Below are 23,638 nucleotides of genomic sequence, written 5' to 3'. Positions count from 1 at the left end.
TGCTCTCGGCAGGCAGCAGTTCCGTGGGGGCGCGCTGTTCCGCGCAGGCGGGCGGCGCGGGCAGCCCCGGGGTCCTGCGGCAATGCACGGCGCGCGCGCCCTGCCCTGCCCCGCGCCGCGCCTCTCCCCTCCCCTCCCGCGTGCCGTGCCGCTGCGCCCGGGGGAACGGCCTGGCCGCGCGCCGCTCCCGCCTCTCCGCGGCCGCGCAGGGCGCTCCGCAGCCATGCAGCGGCGGAAGGTGGACAACCGCATTCGGGTGCTGATCGAGAACGGGGTGGCGGAGCGGCAGCGGGCCCTCTTCGTGGTGGTCGGCGACCGCGGGAAGGACCAGGTAACGCTGCCCCGGGGGGCCGGGGCCGAGCCGAGCCTGGGAAGGGTCGGTCTGTAGTGCCCGGTACCGGGTTTCCCTCAGCGAAGCGGGCTTTACCAGCCTCGGCCTGCCTGAGGTAACGCCGCCGGGCGGGAGCGCGGAGGGGCGCTGGGGGTGGTTTAGGGGACTTCGTCCTTAAACATCTGAGAAGCTCACGAATGTTAAATACAAGCGAGTACAGGCAAATCAGGATATTTTTTAAAAACCGGGGCAAAAGATAATTAATTTTGTGGCTAGCAGGAGCTTTTTGCCGATCTCAGTTGCGTTGTAAGACGTTACGGATTTGCGCTCGAGCTGTGTTTTATGTACTGAGTCACCTCACAGATGTCACCACGCTAGAACCTGGACTGGACCTACTTGGTAACGTTTGGAAGAAATTAGTCACTAGACTAATTTTCCTTGAGACCCTATACATCTGTTTTTTGAGTGGAAAGGGGGAGAAAAGCACAGCAAAACAGTGCTATTTTATTCAGTTAGCTCCAGTTCCTGGGGAAATAAAATAAACTAGTTGTGAAAAAACTTGGAACATAGTGAGTTGATCAGGTGGTGGTGGAAGAAGGTTGTTGTTAATTTACTGCTGAAGTGAGAGGTGGGTTCTGGTGGGACATACCCTGTGTCTGCTTGTGTTCAGTGTTTTCACCAATGAGTTGGATTCCAAAGCAGCCGGTGTGCTCACTGAATGTGCAGGCTGCAGAGCAGTGAGGTGGGTGGCCGGACTCACTAGAGGATTAAAATTCCAAGTTAAATCTTGTTACATTATAGAAGTCTGAAATTGTGCGAGATTTATACTGAGACAATTCCTAGGAACTTTATTTAGCCTGGAATAATTGGCTTTTTTTTTGTGCAGTTGTTAGTGGTTCTCTCAAAGAAGAGTACTGAGGAAATCATAGGTGTAATTCAGTGTCTTTAATGTCACGCAGCCCCGGAGAAGGCACAGACACACAGGTCTGTGTAAAAAGCAATTTAACCTTCACATGTCAAGGGATCCTTCTGTTTGGCACAGGATTGCTTGATAGAAAACACAGCTGTGACATCAAGAATTGAAAAATATTTTACTCTTCAATTTTAGCCTGTGAGTACAGCTGTTCATGAATGTTTCTGTGTTTTGGCAGGTGGTTATACTTCATCACATGTTGTCTAAAGCAACTGTAAAGGCTAGACCCTCTGTCCTATGGTGTTACAAAAAGGAGTTAGGCTTTAGCAGGTAAGATACCTCATGTCTCATGCTGCAGTCGCTGCTCTGTGTGAAGCAAAAGCTCTGTGATGGGTCTGCCGAGCGTAGGTTGCCTGATTTGGTTGTAAGGAGAAACAACACAAGTTCTTGGAGGAGCTACAGGGAGTTTGGCCTTCCAGAACTAAAATTTGGCTTCTGTAATACAGTTGACACCAGCACTAGGTAATTCTGGCTTCTTCCTACGACTCTAATGCTAATTCTGTTGTCCTGAGCCAGTCTCCCTCACCTTTCTAACCTCAAAAGACCAAAACACTTAATTTCTCAGAGTTTTGGCCTCAGTAGTGAATAGGACTGAATGCAGGTTAAGCATTAGAATTCCTTCATTTTGAAGAAGTGTTTAAAATTTTAACAGTCTGCACACAAAGTCAGGAAGGAAGCATTAATCTGAAACTGCGTGATTCTAACAAGTGGTTTCTTGCAAAACCTGCTGGTTTTGTGTGATATCCGCTGCTTTGGGCTGAAGGTGCATGGGACTGTATCATGAGAGCAATAATTGTGATCCACAAGTTTTTTTCCTTGGTGGCTGAGCTCTGACTTCCAATTAGATTTGAGTGTAGGCCTGAATGCGCTTTTCTCAAAATTTTTTCTAAGAAAACTTACGTATGGATTTTGTTCTCCAGCCACCGGAAGAAGAGGATGAGACAACTACAGAAGAAGATTAAAAGTGGAACTTTAAACATCAAGGACGATGATCCTTTTGAGTTATTTATAGCAGCCACAAACATTCGCTACTGCTACTACAATGAAACTCATAAGATTCTTGGTAACACTTTTGGCATGTGTGTACTTCAGGTAAGGAGGAAGGAAACTTTTGACTTAAAAAGGGCATTGCACTATTACCCATTGGTTTCAGTTGAAATGCTGCAGGAATGGTATTTGTTGCTTCTGCTATTTCAATTATGGTGGACTTAAGTATATTTTACAAGTTTTGGGAGGGTGAGCTAGCCTTGCTAGTAGAATTTTAATGGGATATTGTTTAATGCCAGTGTTAAGTGTGAATTAAACTTTGAGAAATAATGTTTTTGGGCTTTCTTTTCCTTTTAATTGGTGCTAGTTGCCCTGATGAACTCTAGGCAACTGAAATTTTATGTATTTCCTAGGATTTTGAAGCCTTGACTCCAAACCTGCTAGCTAGAACTGTTGAAACAGTAGAAGGTGGTGGAATTGTAGTGATTCTCTTGAGAACTATGAACTCACTGAAGCAGCTCTATACAATGACCATGGTATGTTCAATGTAACGCGTCTGGTTTATTTAAGCAGGTACATCGTGGTGATGCTAAGTGATTATTTTTTGCTTTTGTTATGGGCCATGATCTTCCTTCCATCTTTCCTGCTCCTTCATTCGTCTATGATTGAATGTCTTATGCTTAGGCATTTCTGCCAACCTCTGTGTCTTGAAATGCTGTTAGGTTACAAGGGAGAAACACCTGTCATTCACAAATTTAACTATCTTCTTTTCTTTGACAGTAGTTTTGGAAAGTATTTGTGCTGTCCGACCATGTAGTAGAGAGTTAAGTAAAAAAATAGGCCTTTTGAGTGTTTTGTGACCTTTTGCTGGGTGAGATCAGCTTCACAACTACTGTATATTTCTAGATACGAACTATTCATGCTGAAGATACTTAACACCTCGAGCAGGAACTGTTTCCATTAGTAATAATTCCAGTAGGTGAGTTAAGTGATAGACTTTTGTTAGCATCCCTGAAGAGTTTGAAATGTTCTGTGCCTGACAAAGTTGATCATCAAGTCAGGCAAGAATAAGTAAGACCATTGTGAAAAGTACTGGTAGGAGAAGTACATTTTTAACAAGTATTTAGAAAATATGGCTATTTCACAACAAATAGAAAACCTCTCTGGGATGCAGTGTTGATGGAGAGGGAGACTGTCATCCACAAGAGTGGAAAAGAAGGTGGATTGTCCCATTAGTAATAATCTTGTAAATATCACTGCTGTTGCTTCTCCAGATTGAGTTTTATTTTTCATTTCAGGATGTACACTCTAGATACAGAACAGAAGCACACCAGGATGTGGTAGGAAGGTTTAATGAGAGGTAAGTTGTTAAGTGTGTAAAGAATCTAGGCTGTATGCCCAAGAAAAGCATCTGGAACAATGTTGTGTATTCATATCAGGAAAGCATCCTACAGGTTTGCGTTAGAATAGGGCTTCTCAGCTGCTTCAGTGAAGTTCTCATGTGCTGTTCTGGAAATGAATACAGTTTGTTGTTGGAGGAATTGTATCCAAAATTTTGGCATATGTTACAAGGGATATATGCAGATAGGCCCGAATTTGTAAACTGTTCCAAGTCCCTTGAAATGTCCTGTAGAAACATGTGCCCCAGATGCACCAAAGTTTAGATGCTTATTGTGCTTCTGTAAAACATAAAACTGCTTTGTGTGGGGTATTCTCTGTGGGTTTATAAGTGCCTTGTAAAGGTGTTTTCTTTGCTTTTGTTGTATAGAATAAGCAGTGTGTGAGCCCTAGCTCGCACCTTAGGAAAATTGCAGAAATCATTCTTTAGTATGCACTTGGTTATGTGATGTCAGGAATTAGAAGGATGAGCAAGCTGGCACTGACTGCAGTCTTTGGAGGTCAGCACTTGTCACAATTGCTGTGGATTCACAGCTTACACCTTTACGCAGCTACCTCCTGCTAAAATGTTCTCTTGGTAGATCCCCTTTAGTTACCAGGATGTCTCCAAAGAGAGAACGCTAAGTGGATACCTGTTTTCTGTAGGTGATCCTGATTGTATGGTAAGAATCATACTGCCAGTTATGTGAACTTGTCATGGCTCAGCTGTAATTGGCTGTAATTGTGTAGATACTATGTCTGGGTTTAGAAAAGAGATTAACTACCAACATGCAGTTGTGTTGCTAGTGTTTTTATTGAGCTATCTTTGCTTGACTGCTCAGGTTCATTCTGTCTCTGGCCTCATGCAAGAATTGCATCGTGATTGATGATCAACTGAACATCTTGCCCATCTCCAGTCACGTTGCAAACATCACGCCTGTTCCACCACAGTCGCAGGTCAGTAAGCAATGTCAGCTGCTTTTCCTTGGGAGAAATTGGTCTGAGTTGGCCACAGTGTATTAAAGATTTTTTAAAAAAGGAAGCTTTCCTTTCACCCTGATTTATATCAAACGGTGGTCTTGCAGAAAGAAAATAGAATATTCTGCAAAAATTATACCTGGTATGGCTGAAGCATGGGAAACTGTCTTTTCTTTCCTGCCTGTTTTTTTCTTTTTTGTCACAGCTTTTTTTTTCGTTCTTGCCTGTATTTATTAATTTTGCTGTGTTGCTCCTTAGCATAGCAAGGTGGAGCTTAATTGCTGTGGTTGCTGTTTCAGAAGTGCCTAGAGAAATTTCAAGCTGACGGACAGTTGGGACAAGACAAATAAAAAGAGCTTTCAGTGGTTGGAGGGTGGGAAAACACTTTGGAAATAAGTGTATTACAAGCTCAGGAGACAGCTGATACCTGGAACAGTTTCTGAGTTACGCATGCCACATCTTGAGAAACATTCACTGAATATAAGCCAGATACACAGTTTGCACTGTTAGAAATGTGTCCCTTTATCACTTTCAGTTGTAGACTGAAGTAAAATGACACCAGTTTTAAATAGAAATCTTTAAGCTTTTGAACTGTTTTGTGTGGCCTAAGAAATAACAACATAGGTTCTGTCGGAGATGGTGAAAATTTTTAACAGAGCGCGGATTTTAAAAAACAAAAGAACCCGCCTTAGCATTATAACAGCAGTGACGGTAGCACTAATGCTTATCTGTTGGATAAGACTTATCTGTTGGATAGACTGATGCCCTTGGAATTTTAAGGAAAATCAGAATTCATTCCCATTTAAAATCAGTTGCTTTTGTGTCCAAGTTTATTGTTTGGCTTTGAAAATCTTGATACTAGTCTGAAAACTGATCTATCGCTGTTGCAGTATTTGTTTCCCCCATGTGGCAATTTGTGCACCTCATATGAGAAGTATAACAAAGATCATAAAATTCTGGTACAGCCTGAAGACTGAAAAATAATTAAATCCTTCAGAAGATCTGTCCATGGTCTCTTTTTCCTCGCAATGCCATTTTCCAGTTACCATGTACTGAAAAATCCTTTCTTTTTTTCCTCTAAGCTTGGGGAAACCAGGATACCCACCTCCTGTGTAACCGTTCTCCTGAGGAAATGTAAAAATGTAAAATTGAAGTGTTAAGTATCTGTTTGTCCATTTAAATTTTTCTGTTTCTAGGGAGTATATTCAACTTACGGTAATATTTCCTTTCAGTTACCTTTTTCTGCCTGACAAAAGATACCAGAAGACATCACAAAAGTATAATTGTGCCGAAGTGTCCTTTACTAATCCTGTTACGGTAAATCCTGTGCTTACAGGAAGATAGCGTTCGGCCGCAGGACTTGGAGCTGAAAGAACTGAAGGAGAGCTTGCAGGATACACAACCTGTAGGAGTTTTGGTGGATGGCTGTAAAACCCTGGATCAGGTTGGTGTGGTGGCTAAATTTGGGATACTCTGTGCATGACTGGCCACCTTAGGTATTGAGGTTTGTGCCTGATCTTGCATTAATCAAATGTGAGTGTGAACAGTGATGGGTGTGGTCTGAATTTCCTTGAAAATCTGCTTGGACGTGGTAGCTCAACAAGAGTACCAGTGATTTTCTTCATGAAGTTCATAAGTGGAAGGACTAGAATGGAGACGGGAAGCTGATCTGGAGAAGTCTACATTTAAAAAGATGATGAGTGCTTAGGGTTTGAAATAAGCAGGAAATTTAACCTGAAGTTTCTGTTCAGTTCGGTTCTCAATCGAAGTTGAAAATCCATATAATGTTTTAATATGTTTTAATAATGTTTTAATAATTCCTGCCTCCCTTTACACTTTTTTTACTTCAGTTTGAGAATCACTGACTAGTCCAAATGAAGGCCCTGTTGCAGTTGTCTTTTCTATTTTGGAGTATCCACTGAGAAGTTGCAGTTCAGCCTGGTGGCTCCCAGAGCTGTGCACTGCTTAAGTCCTTTTATAGTAGGTCTTCTCACTGCCCAGACATGTTTGTCTTCCCCCTCTGAGAGCAGCATGCCTCTTCCCATCTTGCTGAATATACTCTGTGGTCAGTGGCATGGAGGTAGTAATTGAGGATTGCTGTACTGATTGTTGATCTGTATTTCGACCTGGACAAATTCAAGAGCTCAATGGGCCAAAATTACCACTTCTTGCACATTAGTTGTCTGGGTTCTGATGTTCAGCTCTCCCATCTTGTCTTTTTCTTCCTCCTTCCTATTTTAGGAAGGAAGACGTGTGCTGGTGGTAACTCTTAAGTAATGCTGAAAGCAGTTTAAACACAGCTGACTTATTTTCTGTTTTTTTTCCTGATCATCAGGCAAAAGCAGTTCTAAAATTTATTGAGGCCATTTCTGAGAAGACTCTACAGAGCACTGTGGCATTAACAGCAGCCAGGGGACGTGGTAAATCTGCTGCCTTGGGACTGGCTATTGCTGGAGCAGTAGCTTTTGGGTGAGTGATCCCCCAGTTTCGTAGGCTTTATTTGCATCCATGCATTTGAAAAAAAAAAAAAAAGAAAATGACAGGATCAGAATATATTTGTAATTTCCAGTCCTACATCCTTCCTTTTTATTCTTCTTATGTCTTTTGATTGCTGCATACATTGACATTCAGATTTTTCTATTTTAAAGTAATAAGAAAACCTCCCTCTTTAAAAATCAAAATAATCACACTTAAATTGAGGTAAGTGTCTAAAGGACTCTGCTGTCTTTTTGTTATTAGGTAGAATCAACCCCTCAGATAAAGAAAACATTCCATTTAGTATGTATATGTAAAATTTGTTGTTAAACTCTTGTTTTATTTTTCTGTGCAGTTACTCCAATATCTTTGTTACATCTCCAAGCCCTGATAACCTTCATACTCTCTTTGAGTTCATATTTAAAGGCTTTGATGCACTGCAGTATCAGGTAAGGAGGGCAGACTATTTTATAATACTTTTACAGTGTTCCTGTATAAGAGGGGATTTACATCTTATCTGTGATTTTTGTTTACTTATATTAGCTACCAACCTTTTCAGTAATGATCTGCAAAAATGAGTCAATTTTGTTTCCTTATTTTTAAGTTGGGTAAATCACGTTCTTTGTGAAATAGTTTTTAACATAAGGAAATAATTTCTAAGTTCTCAGGCCTCTGAAGCTTTTGTTACAAGAGTTTTTAACTAGAATCTGAAATAACTGTACTTTTAGTGAGCTTATTTTGATGATAATGGTAAATGATATTTTTTCTTAGATCTTGGCTTGTTCATACTGTTTACAATGTTTTCTTTCAGGAACATCTGGACTATGAGATTGTTCAGTCTTTAAATCCGGAGTTTAACAAGGCTGTTGTCAGAGTGAATGTGTTCAAGGAGCATAGACAGACCATTCAGGTAACTGGCCTCTTCTGCATTCTTGCATTTCTACTTTTTATTCCTGACTGTTGGCTTTACTGATGCTGTAGTTGTTTTGATTTCAGCATGTTAATTTTATGTGGTGTGTAACTGTCCTGATTGATTTTGCTTTAAGGCAGACCTTTTCTTCTGGTAACTTTCACAAAATATCTTGTTTCTTTCTGTGAATAACTTGTAGATCACAAAGCTCTCTTGGTAATTGCTTGTGGGTTTCTTCTTTCTCCTACAAAAGCAAAGGAGGCTGAAAGAAATAGTGAAGGAAGAGCATATGTTTCTAGTGATTACATTTCCTTTACTTTCATGATCTCTGCAGATAAATTTGTTTGGAAATGTGCAAAACAAGATGCATGACCCAGTCCTTGCTAGGGTAACATGAACCCTCTCTCAGCTGCTTGTTTTCATGTCTCAGTCTCTGGCTTGATGGTCATGGCGAACAGGGACAGCAAACAGCTTTTCAGGGCTCCAGCTTTGCCAACTCTGACACTTCCGTTTTGACAATGACGGTCTCCTCTCATTCCTTGCAGTACATACACCCTGCTGATTCTGTGAAACTGGGTCAAGCTGAACTTGTTGTGATTGATGAAGCTGCTGCCATTCCTCTACCGCTGGTGAAAAACCTGCTAGGCCCTTATCTTGTTTTCATGGCTTCTACAATCAACGGGTAAGGCTTGAGCAGCGGCTGTCTACCTGGGAAAGCAGTTGTGCAAGTGCCAGTGGACTATTCTTATCTCCAGTCCTTTTTTTATTACACGTTATTGTATCAGGTCACACTAATTCTTGATCTGCCATGGAACTGCTCCTTAAAATAATCAAGGGTCGGTATTTGAACTTGCTGCTTTCCTTTGATTCCACTGTGGATTCATTAAGTGTTTGACTTGCACCTTTTCTGTTCTGCTACAAGGAGCAAGTACGTAAACAGGATTCTTCAGTTTGTTAGGAGGGGGAAAAACCTTCCAATGTGGTGAGATTAAGAAAGTGTTAGAGCAGGCTGCCCTGTCCTACACACAAGAACATCAAAAGGCAGCGATTCTCACAGGTGGCTGCGCCCCTCACAGGCCTCAGAGTGGCACACAGCTCTGGACGGCAGCGTAGTTCTGTGCTGGAGCTTTCCCATGGCTCAGGATTGCTGTTTTGTTATTTGCTTCAGACTTTTGTCTTCTGCTTTGCAGGTATGAGGGTACTGGTCGATCACTATCTCTGAAGCTCATTCAGCAGCTCCGTCAACAGAGTGCACAAACCCAAGTCACCATGACAGCAGAGAACAAATCTACAGCTACGGCTAAACTCGCCACAGGTACCCTGTTGTATTCTGGACTGTGGTATATGAGCATGACCTCTGGTGCTGCTGATGGGCAAGCCCTGTGGGTATCCCCTGTGTCCTTGTACTTTGCAGCTAGCTGTAGGAAGGTAGTGGTATGGAAAAACGAAGGAGCTCTTGTCTGTTTTCCTCATGATTTTCAGATACAAAGCCTTTAAGGGGTGAAAGCTATGCAAGTAATGATTTTCTAATCTCCTGGGAGCCCTTCAGAGGAGACTGATTCTGTTGAGTTCTTCGCTAGCTGTAATTTCCAACACCAGATGTTCTTTTCTGAAATCTGTTTGCAGCTCGGACATTGCATGAAATCTCCCTCCATGAGTCAATTCGATATGCTCCTGGTGACCCAGTTGAAAAGTGGCTAAATGATCTGCTGTGTTTGGACTGTCTTAACATCACCAGAATTATTTCTGGCTGCCCACTGCCTGAGACTTGTGACCTGTATCCTTACTCGGATGTTGTGCTCTGATTGAAATATATTGCTTTCAGGTGAAGGAGACTTTTTTTTCAAGCTGGTTTATAGTGGGTTCTCCAGCTAACATGTTACCTCAGTACATGATCTTTTGGCAAAAGTCTATTAAGACCACACTCCTGGAATTAAGCTTTTACCACTGCCTTGTAAGACCGGTGACGTCTCTTACCTGAACGTTACCAAACTCCAGTTTTACTGCAGAGGCAATCCTAAGGAAGAGTTGGATGTAGGGAAGGTCTTGCTGGAATTATGAAAGGTTTAGCTTTACAGATGAAGGGTGTGAAAGCTATGAATGCTGCCCAAAGTTATTCAGTCTTGTAGGTGAACTGTAGAGTCTTAAGAGCACAAGCCAGCATGTAGTCCAAGGCTGTACCAAGATACTACTCCTAGACCAACAAGGAGCTTTTTCCTTGTTTCCTTAACCCCTGCGGTTAGATACTACGTAAATAGAGACACGCTTTTTTGTTACCACAGAGCATCAGAAGTTTTTCTGCAGAGACTGATGGCCCTCTACGTGGCTTCACACTACAAGGTAAAGTTTGTGTAACTTGTATCAAAATTTCAGCTAGGAATTTTGTGGAGGGAGCAGTGCTTGTTATGGCAGCCTGATTGAATTGGCCTAATTGAGGTTTCTGAATAGCTTCAGTTGCTTCTTGTTGTATACAGATCTGTATTCACCTTTCTCTTGAGAAGATCTCTGCCTTGGTCTTGACTGAATATACTCGTTTACAGATATCTGGAATATTTTTGTCTTGAGAAATTCCGGAGACTGAATTCTAGATGAGCCTACAAGTTTGTCAGAACAGTATCATTGATGAACCTCTTTTGCAGTTCTCTTTACCATATTCTAGTAGCCTCAGGTTAACCAAAAGAGTAGTACCGTTGCACTACTGAAAAGAGTAGTCATTCATCTCAAGGTTTCAAGACCATGGATGACTAGTAGATGTGAGTGGTGAAGTCTGTAAGTACTGAGTACTAAAAATCTGACACTCTAAAAAAATATTTGAGGTTTGGTAGATGAAGAGGTAAGTAGCAATATAAAAACAGACAGTTCAGTTCCATACATATTAGAGCAGGAGGTTTCACTTGAGAAAAACACATGCTGTCTGGTAGTATAACAGCCATGATCTGGCCTGCGAGCTTTTTCATCCATCAGTATTGTACTAGTTTCAATTTTCTTACTAGCCCTAAATTCAGAAAATGGAGGATTGTTTAGAAGTCAGCTACTAACATTACACTGGACTTTAAAGCTCTTCTCATGGAATAATTCTTTAACTTTCTGGTATGTGTTTACCCTCCAGAACTCACCCAATGACCTCCAGATGCTATCTGATGCACCTGCCCATCATCTTTTTTGCCTTTTGCCACCTGTTCCACCTACCCAGAATTCATTACCAGAAGTACTCGCTGTTGTTCAGGTAAGAGAGCAGCGTGGATCTATGAAGTGAACTGTTCAGTAATGAAGCAGTACACTGCTGTGAGACAGTATACTGTACTATACTTACTTCCTTAAGAACACAGATTCGTAATTACCTGTGTTCGATGTAGCTAGTTAAATCTACTGTTTCTTAAAAGGAAAAGTCCCCATTTACATGAAAAATATATGACAAAGTCAAATACTGGTGGGACAAGCTTTTGTGTTTGCTGTTTATGGGCTACAGAAAATGCATAGAGCACTTTCTATGCTTAATCTCTTCAGGCTTGTGTTGCACCATAGTTAATGCCTACTGCGCCAGGTGCACCTGGTTGGTGTGCTGGTGTGGTTTTTGAGATGGGGCTTTTAGGGGTAGAGCCTGTTTGTTGGCACATACATGTCTGTTCATCTGCAGAGCAGGGATCACATGAAATGTTGATACTTCATAAGGACTCATGGGTATGAGTTTTGATTCTGCTGTAGTGGAGCGACTGTAGGAGAAAACAGTTTTTCTCCATTAATGGCCTTTTACCTTCTCTGGCAGGTGTGCATGGAAGGAGAGATCTCTCGCCAGTCTATCATGAACAGCCTTTCTAGGGGAAAGAAAGCTTCTGGTGATCTTATTCCCTGGACCATTTCAGAGCAGGTGAATAATTTGGCTGTGTACTCACACCCAAGATACATTTCAGAACTATTTCTTATTTCTAGACTACCCATCTGTGTTCTTTAAGTTGACTTTTGTCTCTTACGCAGTTCCAGGATCCAGACTTCGGGGGCCTCTCTGGTGGGCGTGTTGTTCGTATTGCAGTTCATCCGGATTATCAGGGGGTAAAGTATTTTGAAACCCAGTTGTGAATAGTCAGCAGTGGTACCATGAGGATGGCTGTACAGGCAGAATGTAGTAACTGGGCAAATGTTTCAGTTGCTCCAGTTTTTAGTGTTTTAAGCTTGGGGACTAAGCCTGTGGTGGTAACAGAATGAGGTCAGATGCCACAGCAGGCTGGGGGGCATTGCTTTCCTATGGGTGGGAAGCAAACCAGTGCTCCTGTCGTTGCTAGACAGTAAACTGTCATTAGTAGGCAGCATTGTAGCATGCCAGCATCCCAAGCAGCAATATACAATCAAGATCCAGTGATATTTACTGTGAGATTACCAGATGTTCACAACTGATGTTTGGCATTTTTGGAGAGCCACAATTAAGCACCAAGAATTATTACACAGTCCTAAACTACCAGCTGGGCTCTTGTGATTTCAGACAGCCAGGTTCTGTTGTGTCCTTCTCCATAGAGCTGCTGTGTAGCAAAGAAAATGCATTTTTGTACTGACTGAGAGATCTTTGCCCTGATGATTGTTAATGGCTTTGTAAGGGGAGAATGTTGTTGTCCTGTCTTAAAAACTAGATACGTCTTTTTGTTTGAGGTGTGTTGTTCCTACTCCACAGATGGGCTATGGCAGCAGAGCTCTGACTTTACTGCAGATGTACTATGAAGGCAAATTCCTATCTTTTGAAGAAAACACAATTCAAAAGCCAAAAGAAATTGCAACTGTAAGCAGTGAGGTATGGAGCTCAGTACATTTTTTGTGTTTTCTGTTGTGCTAAGCTGTTCTTCGCTGTAAGTCTCGATAAGGATTTCTCTGTAAGGTGGAAATATTCATATTTATTTTTTATACAGAATAGGAGATTTAATTTGCAGATTTCTGTGAGGATTGCTACTAACTCATTTCCGCTTTCTTTTTCAGACTGTGAGTTTGTTAGAGGAGGTTGTGACACCTCGGAGAGACTTGCCTCCTTTACTTCTCAAACTGACTGAGAGACAAGCCGAAAGCCTGGACTATCTAGGGGTATCTTATGGCCTAACACCAAGATTACTCAAGTAAGACATTATTCTATTTGCTAGTTACATCCAGTGCAAAAATATAACTAACTATGTAAACTACATATATTATAATTATATATATATATTAAAAAAAACAATGTACTGTACAGATATAGATGCAGATATTTTAGCCCTTGGGTATTCTCTTTATCTCTGTGTGTTTCACTTGGTTTCTAAAAGTGGGACAGCTCTAAGCCCACTTCTCCGGTAAGACCTTTGCTTGATGACCAGTAGGGCTGATCCTAAGTGCATCCTTCAGTGTAGTGTTTTCTCAAACTGCTTCTGAGGGCAAACTCATTCCCTTCTTGGTTGTCTCTGTGACCCTTCTAAACAGTTAACTAGCTGTAATTGCTCAGTTTTTCCAGACTAGAGAAGTAAGAACAGCCTGTAATTAGCAGGGAGAAGTTAAATACTACATCCTGTGACCTGTAGAAGCTTGAGCTGCTGCTGACTTCAAAGCTGGTTGTTAGTTTCTGGACTAATGTAAATGTTTTTCACCAGCAGCTGCAGCTGCTTCTTGCTCTTCTTAGCATGGAGGAACTGAGGTACTGCAGTAGTAAAGAATGTATTAATTTTTCTTAAGTTTTAGCTCCACCTTGCAACACTGTTTTATATAAACCCATATAATTTTATAATAAATACAAACTTTTTTAATATTACCAAATGATATAAAATATCTAGGTTTCTGAGACTTTCTTAGCCATAGCGTGGGAAGTTGTGAATCCATAGTTTGGGAGAGTTTCAAAATAATGCAGAATTCTTGCGGTTGGTAGCCTAAAGGCAAAGCAATCATTAATCACCTAAAACCTTGGTTCCTTGCTGGCCTTCCCCCACTTACAGAGAACCTAGGGTGCTGTACAAGCCCATGAAATGAGACTGAGTTCCATAGAAGAAGGAAGAGTGGTGGAGGCCAGTTTATGACTGACCTAGTCAGGACAGTGTTAGGTAGCTATGTGGGATTTGGCTTTTCAGATACAGGGACTGTAGCCTCTTCTGTTCTGCCGAAGGCAAGCAGGCTGAACAGTTCATGCCAAAATGTGATGGTGAATTGTTTAGCTGTGCAGGAGAGCATCAGAACTTAATGTTTATTGTGAAATAGTCTTAATCTTTACAAATTATAAAGCAAATGGTTCAGATGTCTTAATTTATTTGAACGATCACTCTCAGGACACAGGGGGAGAATAAAGTGTTTCACTACTTTAGTTGTTTAGTTATTTGACTGTTAGCTGTGGTGGGATAGATAAAAAAAAAAAAGGGATTAATAGTGGGATGGGGAGAGGCTGGGGTACACATGTAGGGCTTCTTGCTGAAATTTGCAACATCCCGTGCAGCTGCTGAGTAGTCATCCCATGTCCTGTGGAGGGAGGTTGCCAGTGACAGTTGCTCTGGGGCTTAGCTTCATTCTTTTGTCTGGGATGCCGTATGTTTGGTCTCAGCAGGTCTTTTTATACGAGTCCTCCTTTTGCTGGGCACAATGACTTGTGGGATCAGTTCACAACCGAGATACAAGAAGGAACAGGAGGGTGGAAAGGGATGCCAGTGGGATTTTGCTGATCTGTCCTGGGATTCTCTCTGGTCCACAAGTGACTATTTGAAACCTGGAAGTTGCCAGGGAAAATCATCATTCATTGAAGAAGAGCAGAGTCTGTGAAGTGAACTGTAAATCCTCATCCCCTCCCCAGGGCAACCCTTAGGAGCCTGTGATGATATTGATCTAAACCTGTCTGCCTGGTTTTAAAGGAGGCCTTGGAAGCCTGTCAAACACAATAGCTCTCATCTGTCAGTCTTTGAAAATTTGTTCATTTTTGATACCATAATCATAATTTTTCACTCCTCTAAGTTAGAACCTCAGTCAGTTTGATTGCTGTTACTACTTTCTGTCAGTGTCCATTTTCATTAGTTGGTGGGGTATCTCTCAGACTTTTGCTTATTCAACAGTTGTTCCTGTGTGGTAGATAGACTGCATTTAACCACAAGTTGTAGAACCAAGAGCTCCGTAATTCTTAGTGCATTTTCTCTTTTCCCTTACCCCAGGTTTTGGAAACGTGCTGGATTTGTGCCAGTTTATCTAAGGCAGACACCAGTAAGTAGCATACTGCTTCTGAATGAAATCCAGGCCTATTGAAATCACTGGGCATCTTTCCATTAGCTTCTGTGAGATGTGATTTGGGCAAGAAAGTTTTCTGAGGCTACATTTGGGGTTTGTTTTATGTTCGTTTTTGTTCTTTGGGCCTATAGTTAACTAAAGGAATAAAGTTTCAGGGTTGTGAATGTGGTCTTTAAGTAGTTTGCACCTAAAAAGTTAGAGCAAAGGCGCAGCTTTTGAGGGTTATTAACGTGGTTATTGGTAAAATGTGCAAGCGGCCCTTGAACTGACTGCTTTTGTTTTTCCAGGTGTTTACAAAAAATAGCACTAGCAGTTACAGTACTTTTGAGGAGAATAATTTGTTTGTCCCATGTCACTGCATTTTTCCTTTGTCTTTCTGGCTCTGTGCTGTACCTGGAATTTGCAATACTGGTGACTGCTGGGTTACCTCAGTAAGCCAAAATCCCTCAGCACTGGGATGTACCAAATTCTAGAAGTTTGTAGGTTTTACATTAGGTAGTGGTGATCAGTAGCAGTTGATACATGCATTGTTGTTGTTGATTTAGAAGACCTTTGCCTTCTTCAGTTGAGCACAGAGTGCAAAAGATTCATGGGGGTGATGGGAAGTATATCTTATTTATTAGAATGACCTGACTGGTGAGCATTCGTGCATCATGCTGAAGATGCTGAACGAAGAGGACATGGAACAGGAGCCTTGGCTTACTGCCTTCTGGAAAGGTAACTTTGATTTTGCTAATGCTAGAAGAATCTTCCAATATATTTATTCTAGAGGTCCACAGGAATAATTTATTTTATCATCTTGTCCTATAGATTTTAGAAGGCGGTTCCTTTCTCTGCTTTCCTACCAGTTCAGCACATTTTCTCCCTCGTTGGCATTGAATATTCTACAGAACAAAAATATCAAACAGCAGCCACAACCACGTGAGTACCTTGGCTCACAATGCTCAGTTAGATTGCCATTTAAAATCTATGTATATGTTTATCAGAGCTCTCAAATACATGCATTATATGATACCTCTTATAAAGTGCCATGAATTGCTCTTGGTCACTTACTGTGTTTTGTTCCTATTATCCAGAAATATGCTTGTATTTCTAAGTAAATGCTAAGAGGAGGATATTTTCTGCCACTGAAAATGGGTAGTGGTGTTTTTTCGTGTTTTTTTTCCTTGCTTTTTTGATCGAAGATTTAAGTAATCCAAAATTAGAGGACTCCTGACTCTTAACAGCTGAATGCATGACAAAACATGGATAGATACTGACACCTGACAAATCCAGTATGGAATTAAAAGGGAAGCCTTGAATCGCAAGGGTCAGTAGGCAGAGGAGCTTGCTTGGGATCTTAGGAGGAATGTTGTCACCAGAAATTTGGAAATTGGAATGTGATGTCTTTCTAAGAGAGAGTCTTTTGTTCAACTGCATGTTGTTTGGCTCAGTCCAGCACTTGCTAGGGGAAGCACACAGGCAGTATAAAAAAAGGGGTCAGACAAGACAGTTTTAACAGTCACTTCTGGCTTAAAAGCAAATTGCTGTTTTCTCAGTATGCCAGCCAGAGGGGAGTCCTCTTGAGAGAACTGGGTAATCTGTGTCTTGTGGGTTTTTAGTATCTGCCTTGGTGAAAGAGTTTTGGTTGCTGCCACAAGGGAACAAAGTTCTTTACCACCAAAACCAGTGTAGTTAAAAGACTGGGCAAATGGTGTTTCTCAACCCTTGCCGTTTCTAGTCTGTCTGGCATCTTTAAGTTGATATCCTGGTCTGTTTTGACAGTTGCAGTTTTTCATATGGACGTATGTCTGTCTGAAAAGACTTTGAATAACCCAGCCAGTCTGAGTAGCGGTGTTGTACCTAGTGTGTTGAATGCTGAAGTGTATAGGGAACTGAACCTGTGGGGTAGCACAGGTTCTTGGCCTTTACTCAATGATATGAAAAAGAATGTGTTAAAAACGAAGATCCTGGATAGCTATGAAGAACAGTCTTGACATTGTTGTCTTTTTATTGTACCCATCAGCCATCAGCCGTGCTGAACTGGAATCGGTTTTCATCCCGTATGACCTGAAGAGATTAGAGATGTACTCTCGCAACATGGTGGACTATCATCTCATCATGGATATGGTACCTGCCATTGCCAGGATGTTTTTTCTCAATCAGTTGGGTGATATCACTCTCTCTGCTGCACAGTCGGTATGTATCACTGTGAGAACAAGCCATGCTTCACCTCTCTTTGTGTATATATATATTTGGAATAGTTTCCTGTTTCATATCATCTTTAAAGAGTCTTCAGTTCAGTTAATTGCTTCTTTTGTAGTCCTTTTCATAATTTCTCCATTTTGTAGTGTTCTTCTGACTTTAGCTGTACTTCAGGAGAAAGATACTTGTCTCTTCTAAGTACAGAATGGCACTTGCCAGCTACAGAGTAATTTAGGGGTATTCCACTGCCTCCAAGCCAAGCTTTGTGTTTTCTGTAAAAGCCTCTGTAACAGAAATACATGTCGTTCCCTCAGGCACTTTTTCTAGGGATTGGCCTACAGCATAAATCTCTGGACCAACTGGAAAAGGAGCTGGAACTGCCCAGCAGTCAGTTGATGGGCCTTTTCAACAGAATCATCCGCAAAGTAGTCCAGGTAATAACATCATGACAAGCTTTGATTTAGTTATTCTGGACCAAAGTGTAATTCCAATACTGAGGCTGGCACTAATGGAAAGCTGATTCAGAACTGCGTTTCTTGAGCATGTCCCCAGTAACTGACTATAAACTTCTTTGTGAGATGGGAAAATCCCCGGTGGAAAAAGCAGGTATTTATGGCATTGATTTGTATAGTGTTTTCCCAAATAACAGTGCTTGTCTTAAGGTTTGAAAAGTTGAAATATCCCAACCAAAATGCTGAGCGTACGACCCATACTGCCAGCTTAGCCTAAGCCATTTGTTTATGATCGTTTACTGCACTGGTGGCATCTCAACTTTGCTTGAAAAAAACCTTTTCCAATGTCATTTAGAGGTAGACTTCAAGTCCAATGAAATAATTGGAAAGTTTTGGATCTAGTTTTCTTTCTCCCTAATATCTGTGATAAAGGGAATAACATGATGAGTTATCAAAGGGTGAGATGGACAGAATGCTTGCCCACTGCTTGCAATTGCTCGCTGAGCCTGGGGCCTCTAGTTCTCAAGGTTCAGGGTACGGTAGCAAAGCTTCTGGTGTAGGTTGTTCATTGGAGAGGTGATTTGCTCAGCAGAACACCCTTATAATTATTTTGAAGACAATAACATACAAAAAAAACCCCTCATCTTTTAGCTGCCGACATTAACCAAATGATGCTGTATTAATAAATGTTGTAACCAATGAGATCTCTACATTTATGCGAGTGACATTGGGTGCTGACTGATTTTAGTTTTATACTTTTTGTAAAAGCTGTATATAATTCTGTCTTCAGGAAGCAGCCTTGAGCTTTTTATTTCAGTCTGATGGAAAGCATGCATGAAATAAACAACTGCCTGATAATATTTGCAAGTTTAAAAGAGTTTCTTGGGGACAGACAGAATTTCTTACTTATGTATAAGAAATAACCTGGAAGAAGCATCAGCAAATCTTATGTGTGTTGGCTTGCTTCATTTTCAGTTGTTCAATACAGTCCAGGAAAAAGCTGTGGAGGAGCAGATGGTGGCAACAAAGGATATTGTAATGGAGCCAACACTGAAATCTTTACATGACGATTTGGTAATTACAGACTCTCTTCTTAATACGTACGTAAACACTTCATGGAGTTCCCTTGAGTGTAGAAGCCTTGTAATCTAAATTTTCTTGGATGGAAAGAATTCCACATCACATCTGTCACTATATGGTGGTTAAAACCTGACAGCTTTGCATTATGTCCTTGTGGATATGCTTTGTATAGATTTTTTTCAGAATCTACTGAGATGTTCTTGGAGTTACATATTACAAGTATTTGTATACAAATAACATAAAAATGCAACTATATAAAAGAAGTTTTTCAGGATGATGTGTTACTTGCTTTAGGAGATATACATCTCTTGCTGTGGGAAAGGCATTTTCTTTCTATAATGTGGTCACTTTTGCACTTAGACCTTAATGCATCTGTTGTGCTGTCGTGTTACAGGAAGAAGCCGCAAAGGAATTCCAAGAAAAGCACAAGCAAGAAGTGGGGAAGCTGAAGGGCATGGACCTTACACAGTAAGAATTCATCTGTATGAGTCTCGGCTCCAGATTTTCCCTGCAACGTTCAAATGCCGGGTCACTAGTGCATCTTGCTGAGACTTGTGCACAAGGCTGTAGTTGCATTATTACAATCTCAAACCATCAATAAATGAGAAATAGCAACGGGTATTTTCAACAGCGGCCAGGTAGGGTAAGCATATGCTGCTGTGCTGATGAAAACTTTGGGTATTGTGTGCCTGACAGCCAGTATCTTAGTCTTCATCAGCTCCGTTAGCCAATCTGCTTTGTTTCACACTCAAAACATTCTTTCCAGTATGAATTAAATTAAGCAACAACTTACGTTCAAAGCCGTCACCTGTTTACCTCAGTACATTAATTCATTGCCTGAGAATTGTGTCATACTCCCAGGCACGAACTTACTGACTTCAGGTTTTTTTCTGCTGGCATTTTGAACAGAAAGCAGGAGGTTGTGAGTTAGCAGATCACAGCTGATCAGCAGTGAGATCTGTCTGTGGAACTGTAGAACTGAATTGTTGCTAGAGCTGGGGCTGGCTCGTCATTACGGTACTGCAGACAGATGATGTTCTGCAAACAGGAGTGCTGGATCAGTCCTCAGCTCTGTCCCGGTGCCTCTGGCATGAGCTTGAGCGCATTCTTCTTGTATGTCTGTTCTCTTTTGTCACTGAAATGGTAAATTATTCATGGCAGTAGCTCCTACTATGTGTCAATCTTTATCCTGGCTGTGTACAGTATGTGTATTATACATATATAAGTTATATAGTTCTATAATACAGAGTAATAAAGTAAGCTGCCTGGCTGTGGCGTGTTTCTAATTTTACAGTTTCCCATGTTTCTAGAAAGAGTCATTAGTTTCCTCAAACCAGGATACCCAGGTCCTGTTGTCTACTATCCAGCTTAGCTGTGTGTGCAGCCCAAGTGAAAATAGTACCTGGTTAATTTTAATATTCTCTTCTGTAACAAAAAAACCCCCAAACCAACAGAATAAGAACGACCAACCAGAGCTTCTTTCTTTAACTACAGTGTGCACGGATGCCTTTTAACTTCAGTAGAGCTGGACAATTTGTAGGATATATTGAGTTGCTGAACCAGCAATTTACTTGAAGTGTCAGCAGATTTCTCTTTTTCTGGACCAAAAAGTGTTACACATGCCGCTGATTCTCTGCTTTCTCTCTCTCCTCCTCCCAATTTTTGTCTTGTAAAACCTATTTACTATGCTGACATCCTAGAAAAGTTGTTTGGTTTGGCTCTAGATTAATATCTGTTAAAGCTGAGGAAAGGAGTAAAAGCTTCTGAGTCTTTGATTGTCTTACGTGAAGAAAGGACAAAAACAGGTGTGATCTGAAGTGACTTGCAAGTCAGTCACATTAGGAAAACAATTAACCAGAATTTTTAAAAAGCTTTAATCCCATTTTTAAGCATTGATAGTGTTACATGCCTGTTTGTCATTTTGGACCGTGTTGTCTTTTTTTTCCACCCATAAATAGGTTTTGTTCTCTTCCATGAGGAGAGAGACAAAAATCTATTTTGAACACTTTTCAATACAGGTTATAGAAAACTAATAGAAGAGACAGAGCTGTTCGATTTGAAAAGGCTTTATCCAGTGTTGTTCAGCCTTGTACGAACAAAGGCTAGTCTATTCTGAATCTCTTAAGAACTTGAGACTGAGAGCAACCACTCAATTTTACTACATGACTGCTTTGCCTGGTTAAATTTGTATATAATTTACAGGGTACTTGAACACACAGGCGAGGGGCACAGAATATGAGCTTGTTTGAATCGCGATTGTGGTCTTAATTTCTCTTTTCAGAAGCAAGCTGCAGGTATTTGTTTTTTCCCAGATTGATGCAGAAAAATTGTACCGCTCAAGCTTACTGCTGGTCTAAGAGCAGCTGCTAATTTAGCTGACATTCCATTATAAGCCATTGCTTTTCGCATCCTCTTCCTTTACCACCATAACCATCCTTCTCTTTTTTGGAGGGAGCAAAAAGAAAAATAAAAACTCAAGCTTTTATAAAGAAATTTATATAATGAGGGTGTATCTTTTAAGAAATCTAGATGGCAAAGTATAGACCACTACTATGGAAAGTATAATTTTTGTGGCACTATTTTTTGCTTTCGTAACAGGTGTACTGTACTCAGCACACTGCTTTTCAGATGAGAGGCTCTCGTAGAACAGTTTTGTGATGTTTACAATAGAGGCTCCTGAGAGAACTTCATTCGACACTACCCAGCTTTGGATGGGGACAATTGTTGGTTGCTATTGACCTAGTTTGGACTGAGTCTGCTGACAGAGTCGTGACAAACTATTGTATCCCTTTGCCACTCTAGTTTTTTATGTATTTCCAAATACTGATTTGGTTGGGTGCTGACACAGAGGCTTTGTTTGTAGAGTAATGTGCACCTGACAATGTAATCACCTTTTTTTTTTTTTTTTTTTTACTTTGGGCTAGTGATTTTACTTGGATTTTCCTTTACCTTTTTCACTTAGATATATTATCCGGGGTGACGATGAAGAATGGAATGAGGTGCTGAGCAAAGCAGGACAGAACGCTTCCGTCGTCAGTTTGAAAAGGTTAAGGAAGTTGAAATACTCCACAGAGGTCTCTCTGGTCTTTCCTGCTGGCTTCATTACAAAGCGTTTCAAAAGGGTGAAGTGAAGAGTTAAATGCAGATAAAATGAACTTGGCAGCCTTGATAGATTTTCAGTTTTTCTGGAGAAACCTGAGCGCTCTGCCAGCGACTCAGTGGTTCCTCTAACAGCAAGGCTGCTGCTGTGAATTCTGTGTTGCTTTAGAGTGTAGTCCTGTCTTCGTGTAACTTAGTTGCTTATTTTAACTTTTTTCTGTTGACATGGATAAGTCTTGATCCTGATCATGCACAGAAATTGGTACTATTTCTCTCTTGGGCCACTTTTAAAGGAGGAACTCATTCCATATAACTGCCCCATTTGCTTTGGGAGCTGACGCTGGGTGGGAGCCTGTGATAGTCCCATTGGAGAAAATGCAAATTCAGGGAAGAAGAATTCTTTCAAATGTGAGCTGCAGCCTGCAAAATACCGAGTCTGTGTTTCTGCAATTCCTTTTCATCCATCTTCTTTGTTCTACCTTGCTCAGCATGGAGTCTTTCCTCATCTTTTCCTTGGGGATTTATAGTTAAGACTCGCCTGCTTGCGTATTTCCCCTTCCTGGGGTGTCTGACAGCTGAAACAATTATGTGATCTCTGTTCCACCCTTTGTATATTCATGGGGGTTTTTTTCATGAATGCTGAAAGCTGTGAGTTCTCAGAAGCCTTACGGGAATGAGAGGGTCTTGTCAGTGCTTATAGAGGTTGGAGCTCAGTCATGTTTGCTCTAGTCAGAATCTAGTGCAGGAACAAAATTGTATACTTAAAACTGTTGGTGGTAATATTTTTTTCTAGGTACTCTAAAGTCCAGATGCCCTGCATAATTTGCCTTTAGGACACGACGGGCTAAAATCAAGAGCTTAAGGGATATAAATTGGGTTAGAGAATCTGAAGACACTAGAAAATCTAGGTCATATTCTTGTCTGTGCTTTCTTTAGCACCAGTTTAAATGACCCAAGACATTGGAAGTGTTTTCTCCCAACCACATTTCTGTGTAGACCCTCGCCCCTCTTTTACAACAGAAATTCCCCAGCTGGTTGGGAATCTGGTGTATTTTTAACAGATATTTTGTTCCTGTTTCCCAGTGAGAAGAAGAGAAAATTAGAAACAGCAAGAGGACCCAAGCAACAGAAGAAATTTAAGAAGACTAAAGATACAAAGCAGAAGTGGAAGAAATGACTTTAAAGCTAATCAGTGAACTTGAATTAACAAGTGATGGGTCTGTACTTACGAAGTACTATTCTTTAAATCAAAAGACTTTTTTAGGGGGGGTGGGAGCTGGAGGGAAGGAAAAGCTGTAGAGGCTTTTTTAAAGTGTTTGTATTATGGGAAGTACAATGACACTGCCAGGGGACAGTCTATGAAGATTTTTTATGAAATGTGACCGCAGAGCTTGAGCGAGGCACAGTGCAGCACGCTGGGATGTTATGGGGGTGCTTCAGCAGCTACAGTTTCCATTCAGAGAGGACAGATCAATCTGTAAACTTTCCCACATCTTAATGGTTGGTGTCTTTATTAAAAAGAGAGTTTGGACAACAAAGGATAGAAACGTGTTAGGCTTTGGTATGTGACTACGTTTTAGCCTTGC

The 23,638-nt window shown here is 41.0% G+C and overlaps 1 protein-coding gene across 1 annotated transcript; it reads left to right on the top strand.

The window, feature by feature from the left end:
* Positions 1 to 139: 139 nt before the first annotated feature.
* On the top strand, positions 140 to 23,590 carry NAT10 (N-acetyltransferase 10). The gene is made up of 28 exons (XM_005446094.3): positions 140 to 331; positions 1,483 to 1,574; positions 2,225 to 2,396; positions 2,705 to 2,827; positions 3,590 to 3,651; positions 4,511 to 4,625; positions 5,983 to 6,090; positions 6,982 to 7,115; positions 7,477 to 7,570; positions 7,933 to 8,031; positions 8,577 to 8,713; positions 9,222 to 9,346; positions 9,658 to 9,808; positions 10,275 to 10,371; positions 11,141 to 11,257; positions 11,798 to 11,899; positions 12,007 to 12,081; positions 12,695 to 12,811; positions 12,994 to 13,127; positions 15,165 to 15,213; positions 15,861 to 15,954; positions 16,048 to 16,158; positions 17,243 to 17,415; positions 17,736 to 17,855; positions 18,849 to 18,947; positions 19,348 to 19,421; positions 21,916 to 21,999; positions 23,136 to 23,590. The coding sequence occupies exons 1-28, from the start codon at positions 224 to 226 to the stop codon at positions 23,227 to 23,229; spliced, it is 3,060 nt and encodes a 1,019-aa protein (XP_005446151.2). The 5' UTR covers positions 140 to 223; the 3' UTR covers positions 23,230 to 23,590.
* The last annotated feature ends 48 nt before the right edge of the window (positions 23,591 to 23,638 follow it).

Source organism: Falco cherrug, chromosome 10, assembly GCF_023634085.1.
Source record: "Falco cherrug isolate bFalChe1 chromosome 10, bFalChe1.pri, whole genome shotgun sequence".
NCBI lineage: Eukaryota > Metazoa > Chordata > Aves > Falconiformes > Falconidae > Falco > Falco cherrug.
This window is presented reverse-complemented; position numbering and strand designations above follow the sequence as displayed.

What these genes read in the sequence shown, in the direction of transcription:
- NAT10 (XM_005446094.3), top strand. Translation starts at nt 224, where the DNA reads ATGCAGCGGCGGAAGGTGGACAACCGCATTCGGGTGCTGATCGAGAAC. An exon ending in AGCATAGACAGACCATTCAG is followed by an intron (nt 8,032 to 8,576) that starts GTAACTGGCCTC and finishes CATTCCTTGCAG; the next exon opens with TACATACACCCTGCTGATTC. An exon ending in TTTATCTAAGGCAGACACCA is followed by an intron (nt 15,214 to 15,860) that starts GTAAGTAGCATA and finishes CTTATTTATTAG; the next exon opens with AATGACCTGACTGGTGAGCA.